Here is a 27,840-nt window from a genome sequence, read left to right on the forward strand (position 1 = left end):
TCAGCTCCCACTGCTTCATGGTTACATTTATTGAATCATCTACCCCTCCATTTAGCGCATGTCAGAGGTCTCAGAATAATTTCATGTATTTCTGATTTAAAATTGGGACTTGCCTTGAAATAGCAGATCAGGTTTTCAGCGTATCCAAAATGAACACGGGTGAGGATAATGGAAATGCAATTAATTTCACCTGAGAATATTTTCATATTTGTTGGTCATTTGGCACAATAACCAAGTATGACTACTCAGTGTCTTGACACGCACAGCCATAAAAAAACCTTTAATTTCAGAATCTCCTTAATGCAGTTATGGTGTCACACATCTTGAATTCAATCAGCACTATTTATATTAAACTATTTAACATGTTGAGTGCACTCTCAAATTAAATGGCATTTGGAAGTGGATCAGCAAATTGCAAATGTCTTTTTTAACTGGATCATTAAATTGAATTGTGCGTCTTTAGGTTTTTCTTGGAGGACAGGAATTGGAGGAGACCTCTTTTGCAATGCTATTAGAACAGGGTCAAGACTGATCTGCATATAGCTGGGCCCAAACTGAGGAGCCATGGTGTGCAAAATACAGATGGATTGGGATACGGCCCAAGACATTACCAGTGGCTGAGATTAATTCCATCTGCCTCTTTTTATACTTCATTAAGTTCTATAGTGTTGGGCTGTAACTCACCTTATTTTGCACCATTTGGTAATTTATTCCTGACATTTAGTAGTGCGCTATACAAGTATCAATTGTTTTTTTTACAATTTAGTGAATCGTGGATAATGGGATGTGCGATAAAAATGAAATAGTAGCTTGAGGATATCCCTGGCACTAATATTTCTGATAGTGTGACTCCTGTTCACATCTGTCCTACCTTTCCTTCTGATGTGACAATTAAGTAGGACAGGGAAACCAGAATTACAGGTGAAAACCTTCTGCTACTTTACTGCAGGAAGGTTGCATTATGATATTTTAGACATTCTTAGCTCATGTTATTCTGACATACAACTGCTGAGGAGGTGTGGCAACAAACCTTCACTTGACAAAATTACTTGCACTGCATCTGGAGATCAATATGTTGGTTTGTCACAAAGGGGGATTGTGTTGCAAATAATAATTGTTTGATTTGTTTAGATTCTTCGAATTATGGAATCTATTTGGGAAGCGGAATCGTTAGACCTCTGTTTGATGCCTTACGGTTGCATTTCCACCGGAAATAAAATAGGTATGTTTCTAAAACTCTATCTGCATAAATGTATGCTGATGAGTTCCATGTTTGTTCATGAGTAAGATAAAAATAAGCTGAGAGATAATAGTGCACATGTGTATATGTTTTTGTATGCTAATTTGTTTATAGACCTCAGTAATGCAAGGGTTTCTAAGTACTTCACTCCAAACAGCAAAATACACTAGTGTGACATTAAAAGTTGTTTTTTACTGCAAAAGCTTTTCTCAATTACCAGAAAATCATGAAACTATCCTGGCAAATGGTTGATCGGAATTTTTTTCCAACAATGTGACCACAGATAAAAAAATTAGCAGCCACTAATCATATTATATAACTGTATGAAGTTTGTTTAAGACTAATGTATTTTTCAAAATATCGACACCTGTTTTTTATACTTTATAATTTGGTCTTCAAATGTCGTTTGTCGAGATTTTCTCTAGTATACACTTTTCTTACTTCTTATTTCTCCCATATGGGCTGAGGCATTTGGTTTTCTCGAAATGCAGAACTATTATTATGCATTTATTTTAGTGAAGAGGCCAAAGTCTGTACACATGGAGAGGGTTACATTACTGCTACACAATTTGCTTCAAATGCTCTGAGAGCACTTGCTCTATGTTTAGTTTTTCCAAAAGCTAATAGAGAGGTGGGGTGAGAAATTGAGTTATTGGTTGAGGGAATGAAACCCTTCTCAAGCAACAACCACAATCATCGTCAGGGTGAGCCACAAAAAGTCACTGAATTAACCTGTGCTTAGTCCTCAGGTATCTTGCTAAAAAGCAGTCAGGCTTACCTTAGAGACAATAAGTAAAGTAGTTATGCAACACACAATCAGTAATAAAGTGATTACAATAAACAAGAAAATACCACAACAATTTAGAAAAATAGAGCAAACTTTAATCAATAAAATGACACCAAAATGACAAAAATCCAATCAGTAGAATTGAAGTTATGAATTCTAAAAGATTTAGGTAAGTATAGTACCCAAAAGCGCAAAGCGCCACTCGCAGTTGTCTGGTCGTGCTAGACTGAGGAAAAGTCACAAGTGCAGCCGACCGCGATGGAGTGCAGGCTGGATACAGAGATGAGGTTAGTTCTGCAGAAAAAGTTACCTTCTCAAAGTCTGGCGCAAAGAGATCAATTTGTGGTAGAGAGGACCGTACGGAGCAGGGAAAGCGTCATGGATGGTCGTCGCTGCAGCACAAAGAGATGGATGGACGTTGCTGTAGCGCGAATATCCTGTCAGGGGCTTGGATGGTCATTGTTGGATCTTCGCACTGTGGTTACCATGGGCTGTCGACGCTTTAGCACAAACTGCAGATCTCGCATTGCTGGTCATTGCTGGCAATCGCTGTAGCACGAAGAGTTGGCTCCACCAGAGGTTCGCATTGTCGGGCATTGTGGGAAGCAAGATCTCAGTGCGATTCAGCCAATTCGTGGTCTTGAAGAGCCCAAAACTCCTTTGTGTTCCAAGGAGTGCGTTCCGATGCCAACCAAAGCCCCAGGTCCTGGGGAGGCACCTCTTAGGATTCAGACTCACTATTTGAAGAGGCCAGCAGGGCTCAGACATGGTCTAAAAAGGAGGTCTGGAAATGTTATATTTTGCAAGGTCAAAATGGCACTTCACACAATGGCCGCAATGGGAGGCCTGAGACATATTTTAAAAGGTGAGTGATGCAGGTACATTAGCAGCATTTAATTTATATGCTCTGAGTATATGTAGTGCCACTTTACTAGGGGTGCACAAGTAAATTCAATTGCCAATTGGGTGTAAGCCAATTTTACTATGTTTACAGGAGTGAGCCCTTTATCTCTGGTTAGCAGTGGTAGAGTCCACAGAATCCCAAGGCCAACAAAAACAAATTCAGGAAACAGAAGAAGGGAAGGCAACATTTTGTTTTTTTTCGGGGGGTGGGGGCACTCCTCCAAGGATGTCAGGTCTAACAGATAGTTAAGAAATTGGCAGAATTGGCAGTAAGGATAGGTGTTGACCTTCAATTTCATATGTATGCTTCATTGTGGAATGATACATATGTAAGTCTGGAATGATGCGCAGCTGGATGTACCTTAGGTGATTTGGGATTTGCACAGTGTGGCATGTGTGGGGCGATAATAAGTTGATCGAGTTCGAAGATTTTAGAAGGAAATTTGGCTTACCTGAGGAGCAAAACTAATACAGATTATTAAATAGGTGCTTTGAAGATTATTTGATTCAGGCTTGTGCTGCAGGTGTCCCTTAGCTGAACAGAATGCACTCATATAAAGGGCCAGTAAGGAAAGCTTGGGTCTTTTACAAACATTCCAATACTGAGGCATATTCAGATTGCATGATGTGGAAATTACGACCTGATAGAAGAGAATTAATCTAGCGGGGATCAGGAGAGGTTGGGGGATCTTTTTCCCTTGGTATAAGCCTGATAAGAAAAAATACATCCACGCATTGTGATATATAGACGTAGAGAACATTAAAAAAAATATTGATCTTTTCAGATGGCACCCTCACTCCTATCTTCTCTTGACTAGCCCCCTCTTGCTCTCCCCATTGCTGTTAGGGATGGTGTTCAGCGTCCATTCTGGTGTCACTTTCAAACCCTTGACAGTATGCAGACTACAGATGCTCACTGACAGCCACCTCGTGCCTCCCCACAAGGTGGCATGGAAAGCACACAGCAAAGGTTCATTGTAATGTCTCTTCTTCCACCATAAGCGAACATGACTGCATCCTTTTTTATTTAAACTTTATTAAGGTTTCAGATCAATAACTCTCGGTTGTTAGAACAGGTACTAGATTGACATGAAAAATCAATTAAAACATCAGATATAATATTTCTACCCTAAATAAAGCAATTACAACAAAAATATTAAATCTTTCAAGTTAATAACCTAAGTCTAAGGGGCCTGATTACGAGTATTGGTGGCATTTATTGCACATGATAAGACGCAATACAATGGAATATGTTGTTAATGGAGTGCGATAAATACCTCTCATTACCAGTTGTTGAAGAATAACATGCAGATTTTGGAGTTTAACACACCAAACTCTGCATGATACTGTATGGTTTTCCCCCCGTTAAATTTCGGCAGCTTGACCTGTGATAATTATTGGATGCATTAAATACCTATCAACTCGTAATTCTAGCCCATGCATAAACAGGGGTTTACGCATGGGATGTAAATTAACGAGTAACTTGTAACTAGGCCCTAATTGAGGCATGTATAAACAGTTTGTACCATTTAACCCCTTAACTACTGAGGCTTTTCTACTCAAGTGCTGAGTCTTTTTTTTGGCTATTTGGGGAACTTTTGCACTTAGACCTCCATGAATTTTCTTTCACATAAGGTATCCTTGCTATATTTGCATGCTTTTTTCCCCAACCTCAAGGGGATTCTAAGGGTACCCATAGTTAGAGGGTTTCCCTGGTAGAGAAAAAGAAAATAGCCAAATATGTCTACATATGGGGGTTTTGAGAAAAATGGGGAAAAACGTGCTGTGCAAGAACGTGTTTGGTTCAGTGAAAGATGTGTTAAAATCACCATCTTCCTCACTTTCTGAACCAAGTAGGACTGAATAAAAAGATAAAGATTTTTCACACAGTTGTGGTATTTTCCTAAGATGTAGCCCATTTTTTCCTAATTTGTGTGCTTTCATCCCATTTCAGTTTGTGATAAAACAGGTATGAAACCCATGGGCTACCCCAGAAAGCTGCACAATTATGAAAAGTAGGCAACATTCAGCATTTAGTAAGAGGTAGTTTGTGTAGATCTCTCAAAGTTTTCCAAAAGAAACTAACTACTAAGCTAAAAATTGTTCAGGAAAAAAGCAATTTGTGGCAACGTTTTTACCTGTAATTTTTTTTCACAATGGATATTGTACAAAAGCAATGTACAGTTATATCTGCTACACCCTTCTGGTAGTGGGGATATGCTGGGTTGTAGGGGCATCAATAACCAACAACAGAGATGCACCTTAAAATGGATTTTCATTGTATATAGAGTATAGATATATGCATATGGTAAAATACAAAGAGTAAAAAATGGGAATGAAGGTCACCTATGTATTTCTTAAATGTACACCAGAAACTAAGTTGAGGAGCAATGGTTATTTGTACATCTCTGTTTTTATGGGTACCCATGCTAGAATGTGATTCGGGGCCATTTTACAAAATGTCTTTTTTCTTGTATTACGACTTACATTTGGAAGCCACAATCGCAGAGAAATTCAGTTGGTAATATCAAATGTTCTAATATTCTGTGTTCTGACACATCCCCCATAAAAGCGGTATCCCACTTGTGTGGCTGTGACTGGCGCCTGTGACACAACATGCCCCAAAACATGATCTGAAGATGTCCTATTTCATCCAACAGAATCCACGCCTGTTTTCTACAATGTGGGTCGCTGCAGATTTTGGGCCCTAGCTTAGCCGCCACCCAGGGAAAGCTACCATACTGAGACATTTTTGAAAGCTAGACACCCCAGAAGTGTCCAGAGTGGTCTGACCTGTGTGGTTCTCACAATGTTTTATTACCTGGAAGCCCTTGCAAACCTCAGACTTTGACTACAAACACTCACGGTCCTCACATTTCAGTGAGGGAAAGTTCTGAAATCTTTTGGAAGCCATACCTTTCCTACAATCCAGCGTGCCAGATTTCTCACTATAAAAATGGTACCTTGCTTATGTGGGTGGGACTAGAACCCCTGATAGAAAATAGCCCACAAGGCAACATGAGCAGATTACAATTTTCCATTCAAACCAACCATTTTTGCAGCTTTAGATTTTCGTCCCTAGCTCAGACAAAACCCTGGGAAACCCACCAAACCCATGCATTTCTGAAAAGAGTAGTGTGGCTCACATGGATCCCAAACGTTTTCTTACCCACAATGCCCTGAAAAACTCAACAATTGCATAACATCATTTATTCTCCACACATTTGTTTGAGAGAAAGTTCTGGAATCTGCAGGGTCCAGGAATTTGCTGCCATCTGTAATTACCCCATGTCTTCTTATAAAAATGGTTGTGTGGGTTGGCCTCGTGCCCGCTATTGGAAATGGTGAGGGGTCAGAAAGACTTATGTGGCCGGTGGAGTGAGGGGAGCACTAGCCCATTGCAATTCCCCCACCCCCCAAACCTACTCCCTGGTATCTAGCTGGTACTTTGGGATTGCCCTCCTGTAGCACTCTCCAAGCAGGGATCCAATAGGGGGACATACCATTGGAAAATTGAGATTTTCCCCTTTCCAACAGCACCTCCCCCATGAAAAGTGGTGCTTGTGGTGCTGAGATATGCTTCCAAGCACCAATGCTGTGAAAGTTAAATGAACCAATCGGCTCATTTTAATTTCACTTTCTTTAAAATTACCTCAGCATGCCATCCACGTTGATTGTCATTTCAGGGGGAAAAAACGCAGGCTCCTGGGAAAGCCGCCTAATTTGAAAAATAAAAAAAGGAAAAGCTCTGGTGCAAGCACCAGAGGTTCCTTTACAGCTCTCCCCAGTATAGCCAGTGCTGACAGGTGCACTTGGGAGGGAATGCAGGTTTTTAGTCAGTCAATAAAACTTTATTTGGTTAGTTACAACCATAAAAGTATACACTTTACATGTTATCCTCCAGTTAAAAACATATGCAAACGATTCATAAACAATGTGACCCATTTTCAATATGCATAAAAACATCAGTTTCCTTTAAAATCCAGAGTACATATTATTGTTAAATGGTAAAAACCAAATAATTCATACATGACATAAAATATTTCCTTTAGGTCTGCTACCGTACTGTTATCCTTTAGATGCACAGCCTTTTAATAACCTCAGTGAACACATACGTTATTTACTCAGTGCACTTGAGAAACACTTTGACCTTACACATAAATTTCCCCATGGCACAGGCTATGTCTAAGTTCTCCATTCCTACTAGTAGGTCAACAGCTTGCATCCTATTTCTAATCCCATATATTTTAAAAATTGGACATAAAATCTCCTTTCTGATATCTAAAAATTCCGTACAATCAAGTAAGACATGTAAAATATCACATGGGGTGCCCAAAGTGCAGGTGCATTTCCCATTATAACCAATCTTAAAGTTATTGACCCCATTATTCATGTAGCAGGGATTTAACCCAATTCGTGCTTTTAATACCTCGCGTCGTAAGCGGTAGCTAGGTAACCTATCAACGTAAGGATAATGTTGATCTTTTTCCCAAACCAGGATCATATGTGACACTGAATTCTTCCGCGAAAGGTACTCCCTATCGTGTATACGGGACATATCCCGACCCAGTGCCCTAAGTTCCTTCTTGCCCAATTGTGGATGTCCAAACTGCGGGTCAAGTCTTAAGTCTAATACTCCATACGCTTCCCTTACTGAGGCTCTTATCTCTTTTGCCCAGGAACGCTCACTAATGGCAATTTCAGCTTTACACAACTGTGAAATTTTATGGGGAATTTTGTGGGGCTCTTCTGCTCCTAGGCGCTGCCAAAAGCGTACTAAGGCCATGCAAGCTGTTATGGCCCACGAGGTAATACCCAGCTCTATTCTTGCTGCTTGTACCATTGATGATTTTGGTAGCGAGAACAAGCTTTTTAGAATATTACCCTCTTCTTTATCCCAACAGGTTTTGCCACTTAAGTAGAGTACTTCTACCCCATACAGGAATTGAGGAGGGACCATTGCTAGATAGGCCTTTATAACCGGCCTGTCCGACATTTCTCCATAAATACTATTGAATCTTTTTAAACCCTTCACAGAGGTATCTGCCCTCATTTTTAAGCTTTGCAGATGGGTGTACCATTTTAAGTTCCTCGTGAACCACATTCCAAGGTATCTATATTCTATTACCCTCTCCAGAATATCTGATCCAAGATACCAACAAAACTTAGTTTTACTTCTTCCGAAACATAGAATTTTGGTCTTGTCCATGTTTACTACTAATTTTTTATTTAAGCAATATTCTTTGAACTTATTTAGTTTTCTCTGGAGACCTATCTCCGTCTGGTCCATAATCACCAGATCATCCGCATATAGTAAGCATGGTACATGGTTTCCTCCCATTTTCGGGCTAGCTCCTCTAACCTCTCTCAGTTCCTGAGGTAGGTCGGCTATGAACAGGGAAAAGAGTAAAGGGGCCAGTACGCACCCCTGCCTCAAACCATTTCCGATCTGGATCCTCTCAGTCAATCCTCCCTCCTTATCCAAAATTATCTGAGCCCAGTTTTCAGTGTGTAAGGCCTGGATCAGGGTCAAAAGATCATCCTGTATTTTATACTCTACCAGGGTTGCCCACAACTGCTCTCTGTCCATAAGGTCAAATGCTGCGCGGAAGTCCACGAAACAGCAGAATAAATTGCCCCTCTGTTCAATCGACTTCCGCGCAATGGACCAAAGAGCAAAGCAGTGATCCACCGTTGAGTGCCCTTCTTTAAAGCCACCCTGTTCTGGGGTTACTATCTGGTTATCGTTAGCCCAATCCTTTAGTAAGCCCAGGATTACCTTGGAGAATACTTTTTCACCTATGTCCAGGAGGTTTATTAAGCTGTAATTTTTAGGGGAGTTCACGTCGCCTTTTTTGTGAATTGGCCTAATGATCGCCCCTCTCCAACTATCTGGCAGAGTTTCTGTATTTAATACCCTCTGAAACATATTCGAGAAAAATTCGGCCCACCAATCTAAATTCGTTTTTATTACTACTGCTGGCAGATTATCTGGCCCTGCCGCTCGTGTTAGGTTTAGCCCCGCTATGATACCTCTAATGTAAGTTGGGGAGAAATACTGTTTCACCTCCTCCCTGACACCTTGCCAGTTATTTAATACGGTTTCCCCCCTCCTTGGCCATTTACCATAGATTTCTTCTAGATAAACTACCCACTTATCTTCCACAACTGAGCACTGCAAAGTCCCTACAACTTTCCCCGTGCATTCTTGTATTAATTTCCAGAAGCCTTTAACATTTTTATCAGGTTTTGGCACGGTGACAGATGCCAGAAATTAAATGGTTAAACTGGATTAAAAACAAAACAATCATCATGCTAAAAACACATCTTTTCCCTATAAACCAACACCCTTTGGAAGCATTCAACGTGCACCAGTTGCTGTTCCTACCACATCCTTCAATGGTGACCCAGGCTCTTTCCAGCTCTCAACTTGCACCTAAACTATAATCACTGTTACGTTGAAGCAGAATCTTGGTGAGTACATCATGTACATGTAGGATCCATTTCAATGTTTAGCAGTTAAACCATTGCCCACTGATGTTCCACGTCATTTTTAGCAGAAATGCTTCATTTGACATGCTGCGAACCCTTTCTGTTAAAATGTCATGCCAGGCTGAACTGCCATGTCATGGCAGCCTGCTCAATAATCGTTTCTGTTTTGAAAAGTTCAAAGACAGTAATATCTTTGTTTCACATGAGAAGAACAAAAGAAAATGCATTGGAAGGTCCCCCTCCCCTTCTAATGCACAGAAGCTTGTGGTTGATGGTGCATCAGCTAAATGTTTCAGAACCAAGTGGATCCCAACTCTTAAAACAGAGGGACACCACAGGTTTGGGCAGACTGGGCATCTGCTCGATTGTGGCATGCACCGCAAACCTGCCATAACGTAATTGACCCCTTTAGTGCTTTTTTTGGATTGCTCAATTACTATAGTAGATTTAGCACTTTTTTTCTTTTTTCTTTTTTAGTTCTTGGTTAGAGACAGCTTCAGCTGTATCCCAGCTTTATGTAATCAAAAACAATTCATAAAAAAATACATCCAAATATACTTACATTGAGATGCTTTGGGTCAGCCCTCTTGAACCATATCTGTTCAAGTGTCACTCAGATGTTACTTCTACATGCCACACTGTACAGCATGCAGCAATGGGTCAGCCCACTCCAACCAATGGCTGGCTCACAATTATACGTAATGGCATTTTCCCTGTTTGCATGTGCACATCCGTCTTAATAAGTGCACTTAATTGCTAGAGCTGGTGTGCTAATATTTTAATTGCCCAATATCTATTTTTCTTTTCATTATCTTTTTTAACTTTGTGTAGTCTTCCTTGTTTTTGAACTATGTTTTCAGGTTACCATAATTCAAATGTATGTATGTGTTGTTTGTATGTCGGGAACTTCGCCAACAGGCAGTGGAGCACAGTACATTGTCAAAGGCAAACTTAAAGTCAGCGAGTAATATGAGAGGAAGCTAGGGTTTATGTGGTTAATGCAATGTGATGTAGTGTTCTTTACAGAGGCGAGCCTTCAACTCTTTCCTAAACTGGAGAATTTTTGAGGTGGTCCCAGATCTTGGGTCTATAGATGGAACAGGCCTGTTGTCTTGTTTTTCCTTTTGAAACATCACTTTTTACTCTTTAGTGTGATGGTGTCCTAGTTGCGGGTATGCCAGAACCATCGGAGATGGTGAGCTTGCCTGCGAGATAAGCAGGTTGCTTGTTGTGATGGCTTGGTAATTGATGCAGCTGGTTTTGAAGATGGCGTGGTTTGGCAAGGAGAGCGAATGGAGTTCTATCAAGATGGGGATGATTTGACCATATGTCTGTCAGGCCCTGGATGAAACGAGCTGTGGCATGTAAAATATCTTTAAGGGGTGCGTGCGTGTGGTTTAGAAGGGTATGGAGTAGGGCATTACCACCATCTAGTGGCGAGGGTACAAGACTTTGAACAGCCATTCTAAAGCCACTCTCTGGAAGAAACGTTTGACTGTCTTTGAAAGAGAGAGCTGGTACCAACATGTCTTCGTGTTTTTGGGAATTTGTCTCTTAAGGGAGAGGTTGGTGTCCAGGGTGAGTACAAGTGATTTGGCATTTGGTGAGAGTCGAGGTTCAAAGCTGAGAAGTTTCATGTTATTGGGCCGGGTTTATATCGCATCTTGTTTGTTGTTCTTAGCAAATAATAGGAATTCTGTCTTCATTGGGTTTAGCTTAAGTTAGGTGCAGGACATCCAGGTCTAGTTGATGAGCACGTAGTGTTTTAGGTGTTGGATGTCAGAAGCAGAGGAGATCTTCAAGCTGAGTTGTGTATTATTGGCATATTGGCATAGTGGTGAACCTTGATGCTGCAGCCTGTGATTAGAGAAGCTTGCAGTTGATGTAAAGGTTGAAGATGGCAGGAGAGAGTAGGGGACCTTGGGAACAGCACATGTGATAGGGATCTTTGTGACCTGGAGGTGCCAATGTGCACAAATAGGTGTCAGATGGAAAGGTAGGAGGAGAGCTATTCAAAGCTATAAGTACCTTTCTGAAATCAATAGGAATGATAGTTTGCTGAGATTAATGCATTAAAACTAAAAAAAATATATATATACCTGTTCTGAGTGCACTAACTGACTAAGAAGGATCATACTGTACTATTGAAACTATATGTGCTATTTGATTAATTTTAACTTTTTATTGTAAGGGGTCATGACCAAGGTGGTGGTTGCTTAAGATGTGTCTTTCTGCTTCTCCACCCTCCCAATGCAGTAGCTGCTGCAGCGTGAACTCTGGCGACTCACTAGAGAAGACTCACCTAGATCCTGAGATGCTGATGTGACACAGGTTGATACACCTAGTCTGCCCTGGACAGTGCGGGCCGTGTCGTGCCTTGTCTGTGTGGGCTTTGCTCACTAAAGATGGCGGCCGCAGTGCCCAGGATGCTGCACTCAGAGCATTTGAACAGGGAGAGCACTACTCTACAACTTTAAGAGAGATGACTGGTACTCCCAGTTCCATAGGGCATTCCACTCTGATATAAGCCATACCCTCCCAAGCCCTGGATTTAGACAGAGGTCCTGGAGCAATTAGCTTGAAGAGTTGTTGTGAGAGGGCGCTTCCAGCCCTGGTATGGGCCCGAATGCTCTCCTTGATTGCAGACCTTTGATTGTGCCCAGGGACAGAGGGAGAGCATGCCCCCAATGGCATAGGTGGACGCCTGGCCCTCTTGGCCCCCGGTGGATGACTGCAGAGATGGACTTTCATGGGTGATTGCCCCTCTGGTGGCCTGTTGAAGTCCAACATAGTCTTTCCTGCTAGCGGTGTCTTAGGGGGTTGTGGGGGGGGGGGCTCCTGAATGGCATGGCTTTTTGCCTCAGACCAGCAGCGATGGCAATATGTCATGTGCCAGCCAGGTCTGGACCACTGGAGTGCTGAGGAAGATATCCTCCTGAAGTAGATGGTGGCCTTACTAGTGGTTGTCGTGGTTGATGGACCATCTTGTGTGGCCACCCGGAAACAGTAACCCAGAGGAAGGCTCTAACGCCAGGTACACAACCCTTCGTTGGTGGATTGGAGGCTTGACCTGTAGGGGTGTCCCTCGACTCACAGAGGGGCCCAGAGGACTGTGCCGCATTGGAGTACCAAAAGAAGATGTAGGCATACTGTGACTTCTGATATGCAACAGACCCTTAGAGACTTATCAACACCTGACCCTTGATCCTATCAGATGCACTTGGGGCATGCAGCTTTGCAATGAGATCCAGTGACTTCTGCCACCCTCTGGGTTTTCTTTATCAAACTGCTTCCTAGAGTCCTCATGGGTTCCGATTGCCTTCACTGTCCATTCTGGGTAGAACCGTAGCACTTTGGGGTGGGATTGGCAGGACTCTCTACCCCCAGTGTTCTTGTTGATCCATCTGAAAGACTGCTTCCTAAAGACTGCTCTGTCCGCATGGCCTGTACAGTTGACCCACTTTACCAAAGGGGGGTTGACTGTCCCCCCATTGATCAGGCTTCAATAAAGGCAAGAATGGCCACAACCTCAGAGGTCTGCTGACATGCTTCGCTACCAATCCACCCAAGGAGAGCTTCACCTCGCCACCTAGCATGACCCAGAGGCTGAAATAGAAGAAAATGTGCTGGTCACTGAGTATCTCTTTGGAGGCCCCTTATATATATATTATTCCAGTGAGCCGGTTTTTGATATCTTCATATTTGAAAATCAGGGTTTGTAAAAGCATTTACAGAATCTCCATTCTCTTTGTGAGCATGTTATCTGTAGTTTCTATGTGCTCCATCTTTACCTCTATGTCTAGGAATCTTGCGCCCACTAAGTCTACATCTGTCCTGAGAGTACCTATTTTGGTGCTTAGCTCAGAATTTAGATCAAATAGTCCTTTCATAAGGTAAGCTTTAATTTCCTCTCTCAATTTGTATTTGACTGCCTGTAATCTAGATAAGAGATCTGCTTTAGTGAACGCCATTTTGTCCTTGAGGGAAGGGTTGAGTTGCTTTCTGTCTACATGGTGAGCATCCATGTTGCTTCTATGCTCGAGATAATTTTCTGTGCTTGCGTCTTAGGAAGCATGTGAATTCAAGACTTTCTACCTGATTCCATCAAATTTGTCTTTCCCAGTGGTTCTATGATGGGGGAAAGCCAATTACTTTGTGATTTATATAATGACTATGTCTAAGATATGTTACCCTTTAGGCTACTGTCCACTCAGGATGAAGTCTGGTGTTCATTTTTATTTTCAGTCTTATTGCCCTCCACTTCACTTCATATGCCCCTAATTAAAATCAAAAATTGCATTGTCACCCAATAGAGGCTGTAGATTATGCACCACTCATTTCCTTAGATAGTCCCTCTATTCTTCCTTTGGCCTCTTCTTTCCATCCCAGGAATCATCCTGCTGTATCTCGTCATCTTTCATTTCAGGGCCTTGGGAGCGCAGCGTATGGTCATGCTCATATATCCCCACCTTGCTCTCAATGGCCACCACTATTCCCATTGTAGCCGTGGGCACCAGTGGGGCTGCAAACAGACATGTGGTCGCTGCCTACCTGTCCTTTCTGTTGGCGGCTGATCTCATATGCCCACAACTTCACCCTGCTACCGATACACTGGCTCCACCTGGTCCATTATGCAATAGGCAGCTCTGCATTACTACCATCTTATTTTCTCGGCCAACACTGATGGGTAGCCTCCCCTTTTTTGCTGTATACTTCCATCTCATTTAAATTCCGCTGTCGTCTTCTTTATTTATATTAAACATTTCCCAGATTGTGATACAGAATCACTAACATGCTCAATGATTTCTGTTCATCTACATAAAAGCCTTGTAGTGATTCACTGTGGCATCCTAGCCAATGCCCCAATCTATATTCTTTTTTTTAAAGATTATCCACATTAGGTTAAGATGTATGATGTAACACAATGTGTAACTGTTGATGTCTTTGTCAACTTCTCTAATACAAGACTGTGGAGCTACAATTAAAGAGGATGTTTTTTCAGAGCTGACCAGAAGGCGCAATATGGAACTAATGTATGGAACATGCATAATACCTGATCAGTCAGAGTTGGTTCACTCTCCTAAAGAATGCAGTGAAACTGTTCCTGACTCATGCATTCTTTTCGCTGACAAAATGTAGGTTTCATTCAACAGCCGATCCACACCAAAGTATAACAAAGGGTGTATCAATTCCAGCTTAATTTTGATTTTTAACTACCAAACACAGAAACGGGCATTCCCACGTTGTCTCAGGATTGACTGAGCTATATATCCACTCGATGCAGTCAGTGCGGTGGCCTGCTGAATAGTTAAGAAGCGTTCATAAGTGAGAATGAACCTCTGCTTTGTCCTAGCTGCTACAAAACACTACTGGATCATTTGTAATGCTCCATCAAAGCCACAAGACAATGCCTGACTCCTCCTTGCCATTCGACTGAAGCAGTCATTCTTTCAGTGCAGAATACCTTGAGGCAGAACGCGGACGAAGGGATCCACCAGGCTCTGGTGCTGTTGGACCTCTCTGCCGCGTTCGACACGGTCAACTACACCATCTTGGTGGACTGTGTCGAGCAGGCAGGCCTCAGGGGCCCTGCGCTGAGCTGGATCCGCTCGTTTATCACAGGCCGAACTCAATCGGTTAGACTGGGCTCCTTTACGGCTCCTACCATATCCACCATCTGCGGAGTACCTCAAGGTTCTTCGTTATCTCCCCTGCTTTTTAATTTGTACCTGCGCCCCCTTTTGTTCTCCCTCAGAAACGCAAAGGTAACCATCTTCAACTATGCAGATGATTTGCAGCTCATCTTTCCTCTTAACACCAAGGACTCAGTGGTAGAATTTCAAAACACCATGTCCCACATTCTGAGTTGGATGAGCTGCAATCATTTGAAACTTAACCCAGGCAAGACCGAACTGGTCTTGCCTGGACAGAGTATACATAGTTGGAATCCCAGCTTCTGGCCCTCCTGCATGGGTGCCCCCCCATCTAAGTTATCCTCGGTCAAGAGCCTAGGTATCTTCATCAGTGAGGATCTCTCCTTAAAAAAACAGGTGGGAGCAGTCGTGTCCTCCAGTTTTTTCCAGTTGAAGAAAATTTTAAAAATTGCCTGTTTCTTCTCTTCTGCCGCCCTCACTCAGATCGTCATCTCCCTGGTCCTGTCCAGATTGGACTTTTCTAACAGTCTCTACCTTGGGCTCCAAAAGGGAGAGCTTAGACGCCTCCAGCTGGTTCAGAACCAAGCAGCCAGACTTCTTTTGAACATCCCTAGGAGGCAATCAGTCAGACTTGGCCTGAAACAGCTACACTGGTTGCCAGTTGAGCAACGCGTGGCCTTCAAAGCGGGCTGTATTTTATTCAAGTCTCTACATGATATTGGCCCCCAATTCATCAGAGACTTATTCAAAAGATACAGCCCTTCCCGCAACCTCCGGTCCATCCATAAATCCCTCCTGATTGTTCCTCCGTTCAAGAGGAAGCGTCTTGGAGGCAGCTGCTTTGACCACCTTGCAGCTGCCTTCTGGAACTCTCTCCCCCCTCACCTAAAACTGAGTGATAATCTCCTCAGTTTCAGACATCTCCTGAAGACCTGGCTTTTTTCTCAGGCACATCACAGAGTCGCTTTTCTCTACTAATTGACTGACGCGCCCTGTTCCTTCCTACAGCGCCATGAAGCCTCCGGGCGTACGAGCGCTCAATAAATGATGATTAACATTAACATTAACATTAATCAAGTCTGTAATTATTATTTCCCGTATTGTTTATCCAGTGAGTCAAAATAACATCAACAATAGCTCTGTTTTCTTGTAGTTAAACAGTGATGGTGGACTGGGGTAGCCTTCATGGATCCCAGGATGTCTACATGCTACATCAATAGTCATAATCCAGAGCTCACTATCCTTGTATCTGGGACAGTCAAACTCAAAGGAAGGTCAGCAGAGGTGCATGTAACTTAGAGTTTCAATAAACAAACACCATCCGATCATCACAGTTAATATATATATATATATATATATATATCTTTTTTTACACTCAGGGTGTGTGGTAGCTCATTGATGCGCTGAAGCAACACATCAACTCTTTTACCACTTCTCAGTCAGATAAAGAAGATTATTTATTGCTCCACTGCCCAATTTCTTGTACTTGTTACAATATTATATTGTTTATTTCAACAGCAGCCTGGCTTGACAGTCATTGACATAGGCTGATATACAACGTATAGCATACCTACAAGAAGGTAGACATTCTAATGGATCACTGAACTTGTGGGGCCCATTTTGCTGTTATGAATTTAGATTAGTGTATGTTACTAGCTCAAATGTCATTATCTCATGTTATCACTATATCTGTCTCTGTCTCAACTAAAACTACATTAACAAATTCATTTTTAAATACATTCACCACTACCTCAGGACTACCCCATTGCCCTACAATCAGTCTTTCATTAAATTAAATTCCATTTAATGAAATGTTTTAATTATCCTTGAATTAACCCTAAGGGCATAATTTGGACGTTGGTCGGAAAGCAGTCGGAGGCTTTCTGACTGACATCCAAGGTTTGACTTCCGACCCCGTAATAACAATGTAGGCGGTCGGAAGTCAAACCAGCCAGTCATTTTGTCTGGCTTCCGACGGGTTCAACGAGCCTGTCGGCTAGTCAAAACCAGCACATAATCCCTTAGGGACGGCGTTTCCGCAATCGGAATTACGATGTGTTTCCCACAGGTTTTTCATGTCGGGCTTTCCGACATGAAAAGCTTGTCGGAAAGCGACTTTGGGGGCACCTAGCAGGTCTCCGGTTGGGGGCACTTTTGGTGCCCCCCTGTAAATCCCTGCAACGTATGGCAGGCACCGTGATGTACCTGCCACATGGTGCAGGGATTTACATAAACTGCCATTTCTCTGTGGGAGCTTGAGCTGCGGGCGGAATAATCTTTATTAGGTGGTCAGAACCGCCGACCTACGTTTGGTCGGTTCCAACTCCAAAACGCTCCGCCCAACATCGTAATAAGGCCCTAAGTGTAACCATAAAAATAAATCAAAATAAAGCATATAATTAGAACCTTTAACCTAATCGAAATTCTAATTTTAGTCCTCAACGTTTATCAGTCCAACCCTAAATCAGATCAAATCAAATTAAATTACATTGTATTATTAACGATAATCTAATCCTAATGCTAACTCTAGCCCTAAATTATTACAATGTAATTCAATGCAAATTCAACTATTAATTTTAACTCAGCCCTGCTACTATCTTTTGATTAAATTACATCTTATTTAAATAATTTGAACCCCAATTCTACCCTTAATCAATTTAAATTAAATTCAACCTAGCACATGATATACGTTCAATTACCTTGAAAGTAAATTAAATACTGTTTAACGTCCCTCCCCTCTAAGTCGTTGGCTTGTTTATAATTGTCCCTGCTGTACCTGTAACATCACAGAACCATCTAGTACAGTGCACACTAAAGATGTCCTTCCTACATCTTTTAAACAGGGAAAATGCCAGCTAGAATAAAGTTCACAATTCTCACATCCCTGAAAAAGGTTTCAATCTCTCACGCTCTAAACCATGGGCACAGGGATATTTCTTTTAAGGAACAACTCATATGCCCAGGGACGGTAAATAACTGAAAATAAATAAACATTTATTGATGTGAGGAAGACTAGGATTAGGATCACTTGCCCAACCTGTGGGCTATTGTCCTAGACCACAATGGATGTTAGTGAAAAGATTAATCTGTTCAAACGTCTCAGACAGAATCCCCCCTGGAGGAAAAGTACCAGAAATGCGTTTGTACAAGTGTTTTCATCATCCTGTTCCATATAATTTCAAGATTACACTGACCTGTAAATAATATGCACCACTTTCTTTTTAGGAATGATTGAGATAGTTAAGGATGCCACAACTATTGCCCAGATTCAACAAAGCACAGTGGGCAACACCGGTGCATTCAAGGATGAAGTGCTGAACCAGTGGCTGAAGGAAAAGTGTCCAATCGAAGATAAGGTTCGTGTTTATTTGATAGGCCCAACATATGAATTAATGACATTTTCTTTTGAAAATATTCATATTTTTGGTAATTGGAGACCGACAGTGGCCTCAAGTGCTACTTAGCATTTTTTAAATATATTTCAAAAACATTTATTTATTTAGTAAAAAGTTTATGCTGCATTTTGCATCAGTCTTCACTCTATACGTGGATTCACATTCACTCCAGTTATTTATGAAATATGCATGCCCCACGTTGATATAGAGAGGAGTGTGGAATTCGTATTATCTAAAGCCTAGGACATGTTATTCAAAGTCAGGAACAACAAATCTGAATATTTATTTTGTACACAAATCTAGTGGGGTCACCTGATGTACAGTACAAGTCCTTTGGATTCCAGTTTAAGGTCCCACTATATGTTTGAACAAATTATCTGCTGCTAAGGCACGGTATATGCACTGATGTGTATAAGGTGTTCAAAATGCTATATATGGTTCATTAAAGCACAGCTTTTACTGTTTGAGTGAGTGCTTTAAAGGCAGGCAGTGAGCTATAAGCTCAGTTTGTATTAATAACTGTGGTTCCAATATAAAAATATGTACGTATTTTCCCAATTTAATAGTATACACCTATTTATAATGCCCCCACAAAGCTCCTTTATTCTATGTAAATGAATGTAGAAGAGCGGAAGCAAGACCAGTGATTTTATTTTGAAAGCAAACAATATACCCAGATACATTTGCAGAACGGAGAAATGTTGCAGACAGTTTTGCTAAACTGTTGTGTAGTTTGCTTGCTTTCAAGAAACAATGGACCCTAAAATAGTTGCATCTTGGCAAAAACGGACAAAGATACAGACAATTGTACTCAGCTATATTGCACTTTTGAGGACACCTCTAAACACCACTTCTCTAAAGCATCATGTCATGAATCATATTTGATGCATACCAATAGTCCCTTATTACTCATGATGAACTGGAGTTTTACATCCTGCTAATTGAATTTCTATGAAATTATCTGGAGTGCTTTGCCGATCTTGCTTCCTGAATTCAGATAATGGTTTAATCATGCAAAATCTCACACAGAAGAAGACACAATCTATACAATTAATCCAAAATGTAAGTATTTTAGGAGACATTTTTTAGTCTAGCAACATGAGTGCCCCTCTCATTTCTAGCCTATTATCTAATTTTCATGAAAGTTCTTAAACTTTCCAGCCATATCCCCAAGTAATCTTATTTAAAGCATCAACTTGCTCTTGCAAGGAATGTGTCAGGATGAGTAATTGGGGGTGTAATGATGTGCCTCAGTGCCTCATGGGAACAGTCCAGTCCGAACTACCAAGCAATGTCTTCCCTGGACCGGAATCAAGCATCCTAGGACCGGTTTCTGACTATCAGCCGTCATCAGCCAAGATAGCTTGACTCCAGTGGCGTGGAGAGCACGGGACTCCCGTCTGAGCATACACGTCCCACCCGGGGTGACAAATGAAAAATAACGATGGATTTAGGCCCAGATCCTTGCACTGGGGTGAATGTATGACATTGTTCTACATTCTGTCCATCAACTGTGTTTTTTTCAAGACAATCATGCACTGCATCAACCCCCCTACGTGACTCAACAATTACTCACTTCCGCAGTAAAGTACAATGCCATCAACCTCTTTTTCAGTGAAAAAATACAGAAAATCGAACAACACAATGGCAACACCAAGCCTACTTCATCTCTTACACACACCCCTTCCCACAGGTCCTGCAATAATGAGCCTTCAAAGCCCTATCTCTAACAGAAAGTTGGAGGTGGAGGGTTTTGGTATATAGGAAGTAGTGGCGCACAGCAAATTTACGTTAGTGTATGTGGTTCGCAATGGTGAGTATGGTGCTACCTAGGAAGGGGAAACCCTTGAAACCCCTTAATATGTGTAGGGAAACCCTACAACAAACAAGTATAGCAAAATCCTGTGCACACATACATAATTTCCAGAAGACATGCAAATATCATGTGAAGCAATTTGTACCAAATTCTTGGGTGATGTCGTAATTTTTTTATTCTGATGGAAAACGCAACCGGCTGACACGTGTTTCGTCGGGGAAAAGTAACCCCACGACTCTTCAGGCCTTAGGGAAGTTGTCTAATGCCTTATGTCTGTGATAATTCCAACCCGGTAGGGCACAAGTCAAAATATACAGTTGAATCCAAGGTGATAAGAGTAAGGCGTCTGGGAATTGGATCTGCAGTGTTGCATGATCGGAATGTCGGTGATAATTCCAACCCAGCAGCACTCGATCCAGGTGAAAAAGCGCAAGTCAATCGGTCCTGTGAATATCTGAAATGTATGAGAAAACGGCTAAAAAACCGCAAGTAGAATATACGTGTAAATCAAAGTCTCTATGGTAGCGTACAAGGTGCTTTCACCTATTCGTCATGTATAGGTATATTCAAGGAAGAACACGTGTGCGTGTTCACCGTATCCGTTGAGATGCGAAGCAATGCGAACGTCATGGCGAACGTCATGCGAACTGCATGCGCTGCCAGGCAGTAGAAAGAATGAATTAATGAATCTGTTCTATTTGACTAAATAGATCAACTTCAAGTGCAATCTATGTTTTTTTAATCAACTGTTTAGAACTGAGAAGCTACCCGGGAGATTGTAACTCTTTATTTACTTCAGAGGTACTAGTTTTTACATTCGCAGGGAGCAACACTCATTACAGCTGCACCTTAATATGCAATTGGCAATGCACTCCCAAGTCTTATAAAGTGGAGAATTATGTGTAAACTATGATGTGGTACAATATATGCTGCACACTTACCACTGCATCTAGAGTGAAAAGATTAATTTATCTTCTGTTGTGTTAAGGAAGGGTTCACAGACTGCTACCTAATTTAATGTAAATCTAATTCGCACTGAATGAGAGAACTAAATTGGAGGAAAAACAAGTAAAAAAAATGGAAGGTAACAATCAATCATTGACTTTTACAATCAATCACCAGATTTTTATAGTGCTTGAGAACCGACCAGGCAACAAGATCCTGTCTAAAAGCAAGAATGACTGCGAACGACAGTAAGATACAAGCAGGGAATGAAGCAAAGATTAATTTCAATAAGTATCAACATAACCACCTTTGAAACATACAATCAAAGAATGAAAAGAGAAGATGGAAGTTTATTAGACAGAACAGAATGTGATCAGCAGAGTGAAGTGAATAAACCGATGTCTGACAGAATATCGATGACAAAAATATTGTGTGAACAGAATATCGTGTCAAAAGTATCAAGGAGTAAAATATCGAGAAGTGCAAATAGATAACTATAGATTTACTATTCCTAAATCCACATTTATGTACTTTACATAGACATACATATCTTCAAGGTTGTAAGACAGCCAGACTCGCTGTGGTCTGTCTGCCTCATTATGACTCACAAAAGTCGTTTTGGCGAAGGACCACCGGCTGCGCCAGGGAACAATCAGCAATGGCAGGGCTGCGCCACAATGTAACATGCTGAGTGGGACTGGCGCAGTTCCGCTCAGCATATTACGATTTCCGCCACTGCTAGCCATTCATGGCTGGAGCCCTGCCATGAAAAGGATGGCGGTGGAGGACCAAAGGGGGTCCGACAGGGCCTCCATGCCCCCCTACCATGGGGATACATTCAGGGGGGCACAACATGTGCCCACCTGTCTTTAGTCCACCCAATGTCGAGTGGAGCATGGACGTAGCCATCCATGCCGTCCTGGAACTTTTTAGCCGTTCCCATTGAGGTACCTGTATCCAGGCACCACCATGGGAAAGGCGAAGGACTGTCCGCCATACACAAGTTCAATTCATAATACGGTGGGCAGTCCTTGCGTGTCTTTGGCACAGATGTGCCGGAGGAAAGCCGGCACAACTGCGCCAAAGTCGTAATTAGGCCCATAGATGTGGAGTTAGGTATAGTAAAACGTTGTTTTACCATAGGAACTTACCTTCACAATATGTTTGTCCTCGACATTCTTGACATGATAATTTGTCCACACAATATTTTTTCCTCAATATTTTGTCCAAACACCGGGTGAACATAATTTGCTCTGAAGTCAGAGAAATACAAAACCACCATGATATTACAATGAATATCGGTAGCATGAACTTACAGCTGATCTAATGATGTACTTTGCATTTGGTTGTATTCTGTTTATGAAGAGAGATAGTGTGATGAGAGTTTGTGGTAGGCATTTCTTTCCAAGCAAGCTATAATGTTACGGAACCACAGTATGTCATGAAAGAATGTTCGGCTGCATGGAAGGGGGAAGTTATTGCCAGTTTATCTTCAATGTAGTGAGAGGTTGCCTCCAAGTGATTATACATAAATGTGTATATTCATCATTAAAGGAACCAAGTCAGTGGATGAGCATTGCCAAAGTAACGTTGTTGTTTGAAAATGTACCAATGCATACGTTCATTTAAAAGATCTTCATTGGTTTTCAGCATTCTCACGAATTTTGTTACATACATTTGTCTAATGTTGAACTATAAAAAATAATTTTTAGACAGTTGACCTTATACATTAGCCAATATCGTGAATGTAATTTGGCATTCAGAATATTTTGCAGATCACATACTTACCAGTTTGCATGAGCAATATTTATATTTTGAAAGAATCTATTTTTGTTCTTTACTTTTTTACCAAACATTTTAGGTTTTGGTAAAATCGACTTTAATGTGCTGCACTTTATTAAATCACATTCTCAGACCCCCTTCCGTTCAGTGTGTTTGATGGACATATGATTGGTTGTTCATATTGTGGAGACAGAAAGGTCCCTCCCATGGTGATGGATGTGCACCCCTGCCCAGGGTGCCCCATCAGTAATGATGTATGAATCCCTATTGTTGACTTTTCTTGTCACAGGCAGATGCAGACCATGTATATGTGCCATGTGATAGACCTGTCTCATGTTTTGCAGTCCTGTTGGACTGGGGGGGTCACCCAGAGCGCTACCCTCATAGCAGAACTGCATTTACCAGGCTTTAAGCTGCACGATCACGGAGGTGACAGCATTTTGTGTAGTGATCAATAGGAGTGAACAGGTCCCTTTTAGGTCTCTCCTGATCCAGAGAGCATGCGTTGCTCTGCAAGGCTTCTTGTAAGGACTTTCCACTTGTGTTTGTGCTTTTTACACGCCATTGGCCTTTGTGTGCGTCTTTCTAAGAAAGACAGCACGCAATTGGCCAAAGGCGGGTGCATGTCCCACCTTCTCTCTCCCCTGTCTCAGGGAGCTTGGAAGCGAGAAGCGGCCCGCACTGTGCCTTCTGCATTCCATAAATTCTTTGTAGTGCGCGCATGTGCACCACTCTAAAAGCCAGCTTTTAATGCTGTTCTAGAAGCACGGTGCTTGTAAACACGTACGCATCTTAATCACTCTAAGTAGTTGTGAAAAATGAAGCACCCTGGTAGGTCCTTACAATTTTTAAACAAACACAGCAGGATCACAGTCAACATACTGGAGCGTACACTATGAAACAAACAAAACTTACTGTCTTTGATAATAATTCTTCATATACTTTTTCCCCAGAATTGTTAAATTGTGTGGCCCCTTAAATACCAAATCATTTTTGTGTACCACTAAAGGATGAAATCCTTACCATAAATCTCTAATATGGATTGATCTCAAATTACACAAGCAGGCTCATAACCCTTCAGCTCCATCTTTCTGACTCTTCCCACATGCCGTTAGCCTCCTCCTGATGTTCCAGTCATTGCGCCCCTACCCGCAAGCAGCTGTTCCTCATCCGGACTCCGTCTCACATTGTCTCTTCAGTTTGTGACTGGGGCTGAGTGTGGGAAACCCCTGGAAGCTTCAGACCCATCCATTCTCGTGCAGACTGAGAGGGGTCTGAGGTATGCGGGAATGTGTACAGGGGGAGGCAGACCGTGTAGTTTAATGTGTGACCACATTAAAAGTTGACACATCTTTTGTCATTGAAATTGATGTGTGTGTTTGGACTTGGGTGACTGTTGGATTGCATTTCAGCGGCTAAACATTCTAATAATAGGTCAATACCAACCTAGAGAAATATAGGATGTGGTACACCGACTCCAAGTACATGCTTGTGGTAACTATACATGCAGAAGAGTATTTTTATAATTCTTAATTCCACATCTAAGCATCATCATGATATTGTGGATTCAATCAATATTGTTCCAGGCAGTTGATATTAAACAATAGTATTGTGACCAGTCAGTCAGCTACTTATTTTGGTAATAGGATACTCGTTTCTACTTGACAATCAAGAACAGGCCCATGAAGATTGTTTAGGCAGACTCCTCTCGGGTGACACCAGCCGTATTATCAGACACTAATTCCCATCATGTATTCTGTACTCACAGGGGCTTCTCTGCTGGGCTGCTGTTCCTTTAAGGGGATCATGTTAGCTAGCGCCTCACAGCAGGGCCACTGTAATGTTGATTGGATAGTTTACTCTTATCAGATGTGCTGCTTTGCTTTCTCTGTAATTAACAGGGTTTTGGTACAGATTCTAAAGTACCGCATGCAGGCTCAAATGGCTTCAGCCCCCCTGTGTGTGGCAGCCCGGACTGAGATAGCTTCCTGGGCACACACACAGCTGCACCTCAGCACTTCACAGGTCTTTAAAAGACCATTTGTTTGTCAATGAGTGTTAGAAGCCGGCGTTCCCGCATGCACCGTTGTTGTCAAGTGCGCCAACTTTGGACGTTAGGCCAAGAAAGGACACAGTCCGAGACAGCCCTGCTCACCCCCTTAGTAGCTTGACACGATCAGCCAGGCTTATCTCCAAGGCATGAGTGTTCAGTATGTGCAACCAGGCCCACAGCAATCCCAATAAAGTCTCCACAAATGGACTCCACACGAGTTTGTATAAAAGAGTATACTTTATATAAAAAGATATACGAAATGACCACACGTTACAACTCCCACATATATACACTGGGTAATATTGTTTCCGGTGGGTTGGGCAGTCCTAATCCCCAACCACCGCTTCTAACCAACAGTTACTCTGACTTTTATCAGTTCTCCACAGGTTAGGTACGTTGTATCACTAGATTAGCACATGTTGCAAAATACAAGGTATGCTGCACTACTTAACGATGGGTTCCTGTACAGTGCCACTGTGAAACAATGCAATGCGTAGCGTTAAGATCATGTCCTGAGTCAACACAAGATAATGCAACTCAGTTTGCTACCAGCATGCCCTGTTCAAAGAAGGAATACAGCAATGCGTCACATGCAATTACGTGCAGTGCGATAGGAAAACAATGCAATGCGTATCACCACCAGCATGCCTTGTGCAAGGAAGGAATAAGGTAATGCGTCACAGTGCAATTCAGTACAGTGCAGTAAACAAACAATGCAGTGCACTAGGCTATGCTCCTGTATCCTGTAAGAGAAACATAACGTAGTGCGTAGCGCACTAACCCCTGAGTTCATTAAGCACCTCTAGTGTCAGATGTTGTCCAATAGTTCGATAGTTTGTTAGCAGCAAATATGCAAAGTGTTATATGCAGAAGTTGTGCGACCGGTTGCCACCAACACGGATCAACAATGACACCCTAGTTCCACTCCGGGCCTAGCCCCTGGACTGCCCCATCCAGGACCAGCACGGACCAAGATCTTGGCCAAAGTAACAGGTGCACACAGCTGCCAGCAGCGAGAGGCAGAGAGATTGTCCCTCTGGGCCCGCACCCCGCCCCAGGCGAGTATCCACTTTACCTGGGGGGAATGACCCCACTCTCCTCTCCTGTCGCAGCGGCTTGGCCTCACTCCAGAACCTTGTCACCACGGGCAAGGCGCGCTTGGACCGGTAGTTCAGCTACTGCAGGGCTGCCTGTCCAGGCTGCCAACGTTCAGCGCAAACTCCTTCCACGAAGCCTTCCACACAACGCTGATGCTACCTCACGTTGCCTTCGAGGGCCCGATTACTTGGCCCTCCTCTCCAGCGCTGTTGGGACTTCATTGCTCCCTGGTGCTCACCGCTCTCAGGTACTCCTCACAAGCACCTCCAGTGGCACCTTCGACACGCACCCCAGCCGCTTCCGAGACTCACTCTGTCTCCTGGTGCACACAGTCTTCAGGCGCTCTCCACTAATGCCCGGGTCGCACCACGACACGCACACTGCACATCTGAGTCTCACCTCTCCTCCTGGTGCACACTAAGTACCAGGCGCTCTCCACTAAGGCCCTAGCTGCACCACCACACATGACCCGCGTGTCGGAGACTCACTTCTTCTTAGTACCCATGAAGTCCCGGCACTCTTCACTAGTCCCTGGACTGCACTGCAACATGCACCCCCTGCACGTCCCAAATCTCGGCTCTTTTCCACAATGCCCACAATCCACAGGCGCTCTAACACCTGTAGCCCCACCAAGACATGCACCCTGCGCGTCAGAGACTTGATTAGCTCCGGGGGCCCACGATCACCTTAGGCACCCCATCGGAGGTCTCAGACTGCCACAACACTGTCCCACCACCACGCCACTTGAGACTTCATGGAAACTTTTATGTTCCTGTGTTTCCGAACAGGGCGCCAGCTCACTTCAGGCACTTGGGGTACAGGACACAGCACACAGCAAAGTCCTGCTCAGGAAGGGGGGACACGACCCACTGCTGCGCCCCTTCAGTCTCTCCTTGGTCAAGAGCTACAAACTGCCCAAAAGCCCCAGATCACAGAACAAGGGTCAGGTGTCTACAGCAGCATCTTCAGCAACTCTTCCTGAGGCATAGGTTTTTTTCTCGATTGCGGACCGCTCAAAGCCGCCAGAGACTCGACCAGTCCACGGCATCTTCAAAGCGCTCCCAGCACTTCTCTGAATGATACCGAGACCGTTCTCGACAACATCATCAACATAACCAAAGTCTAGGGGTTATAGTTCTTCAATTTATAGCCCTCATTGTCTTTGAAGGTTCCTTGTGCTCAGGGGTCTCCGACCCCACCCTAAATCAGTCTTGTGTATCTCCCCCCATTGTCACCATCCTCTCTTTGATACTGGGGGCCTGGATCTTTAATCACTCAGAGGGAGATGGGTCTATTGTTTCATGGCTCTGCACCAGGCCTCTTCACCTCGCAAAGCCTCTCCTTCTGCCCGCTCCAGGTGCAGGGCAGGCTGGCACTCTTTCCACCCCTCCCTTGGGGCACGACCTTCCTCAGCCTTTCTCACCTCTCCCAGATCCAGACAAGCAAATTCACATTCTGCTGAGACACACAAAAAGGTCTAAAGCACAAACTCGGCTATTTTCTCAAACAGCGGTTTCTGGACACACAGCTACAAAACCATTTACCCAAAAAGATGCGTTATGACGCTGTGAGTTCAGACATACCAAACTTCACTGTTCCATTTCCAATTCTGGGAAAACTAGGCTAACAATACTACACCCAACCTCCCCCATTCTGCCCTATGGGCAGGATGGCC

General features: G+C 42.8%; 1 protein-coding gene across 2 annotated transcripts in view; it reads left to right on the top strand.

Moving 5' to 3' along the window:
- Positions 1–27,840, top strand: part of PIK3CG (phosphatidylinositol-4,5-bisphosphate 3-kinase catalytic subunit gamma) — a 195,691-nt gene that overhangs the window by 136,545 nt on the left and 31,306 nt on the right. For both annotated transcript variants that reach the window (XR_015310129.1, XM_086967135.1), the window contains exons 7-8: positions 1,132–1,222; positions 18,302–18,432. Coding sequence is in view for 1 of the 2 variants with exons in the window: in XM_086967135.1 (XP_086823261.1) it covers positions 1,132–1,222; positions 18,302–18,432 (222 nt within the window). In the remaining variant the exon portion in view is untranslated. The remainder of the gene's footprint in view (positions 1–1,131; positions 1,223–18,301; positions 18,433–27,840) is intronic.

The sequence above is a fragment of the Lissotriton vulgaris genome, chromosome 1_1 (assembly GCF_964263255.1).
Source record: "Lissotriton vulgaris chromosome 1_1, aLisVul1.2, whole genome shotgun sequence".
Taxonomy (NCBI): domain Eukaryota; kingdom Metazoa; phylum Chordata; class Amphibia; order Caudata; family Salamandridae; genus Lissotriton; species Lissotriton vulgaris.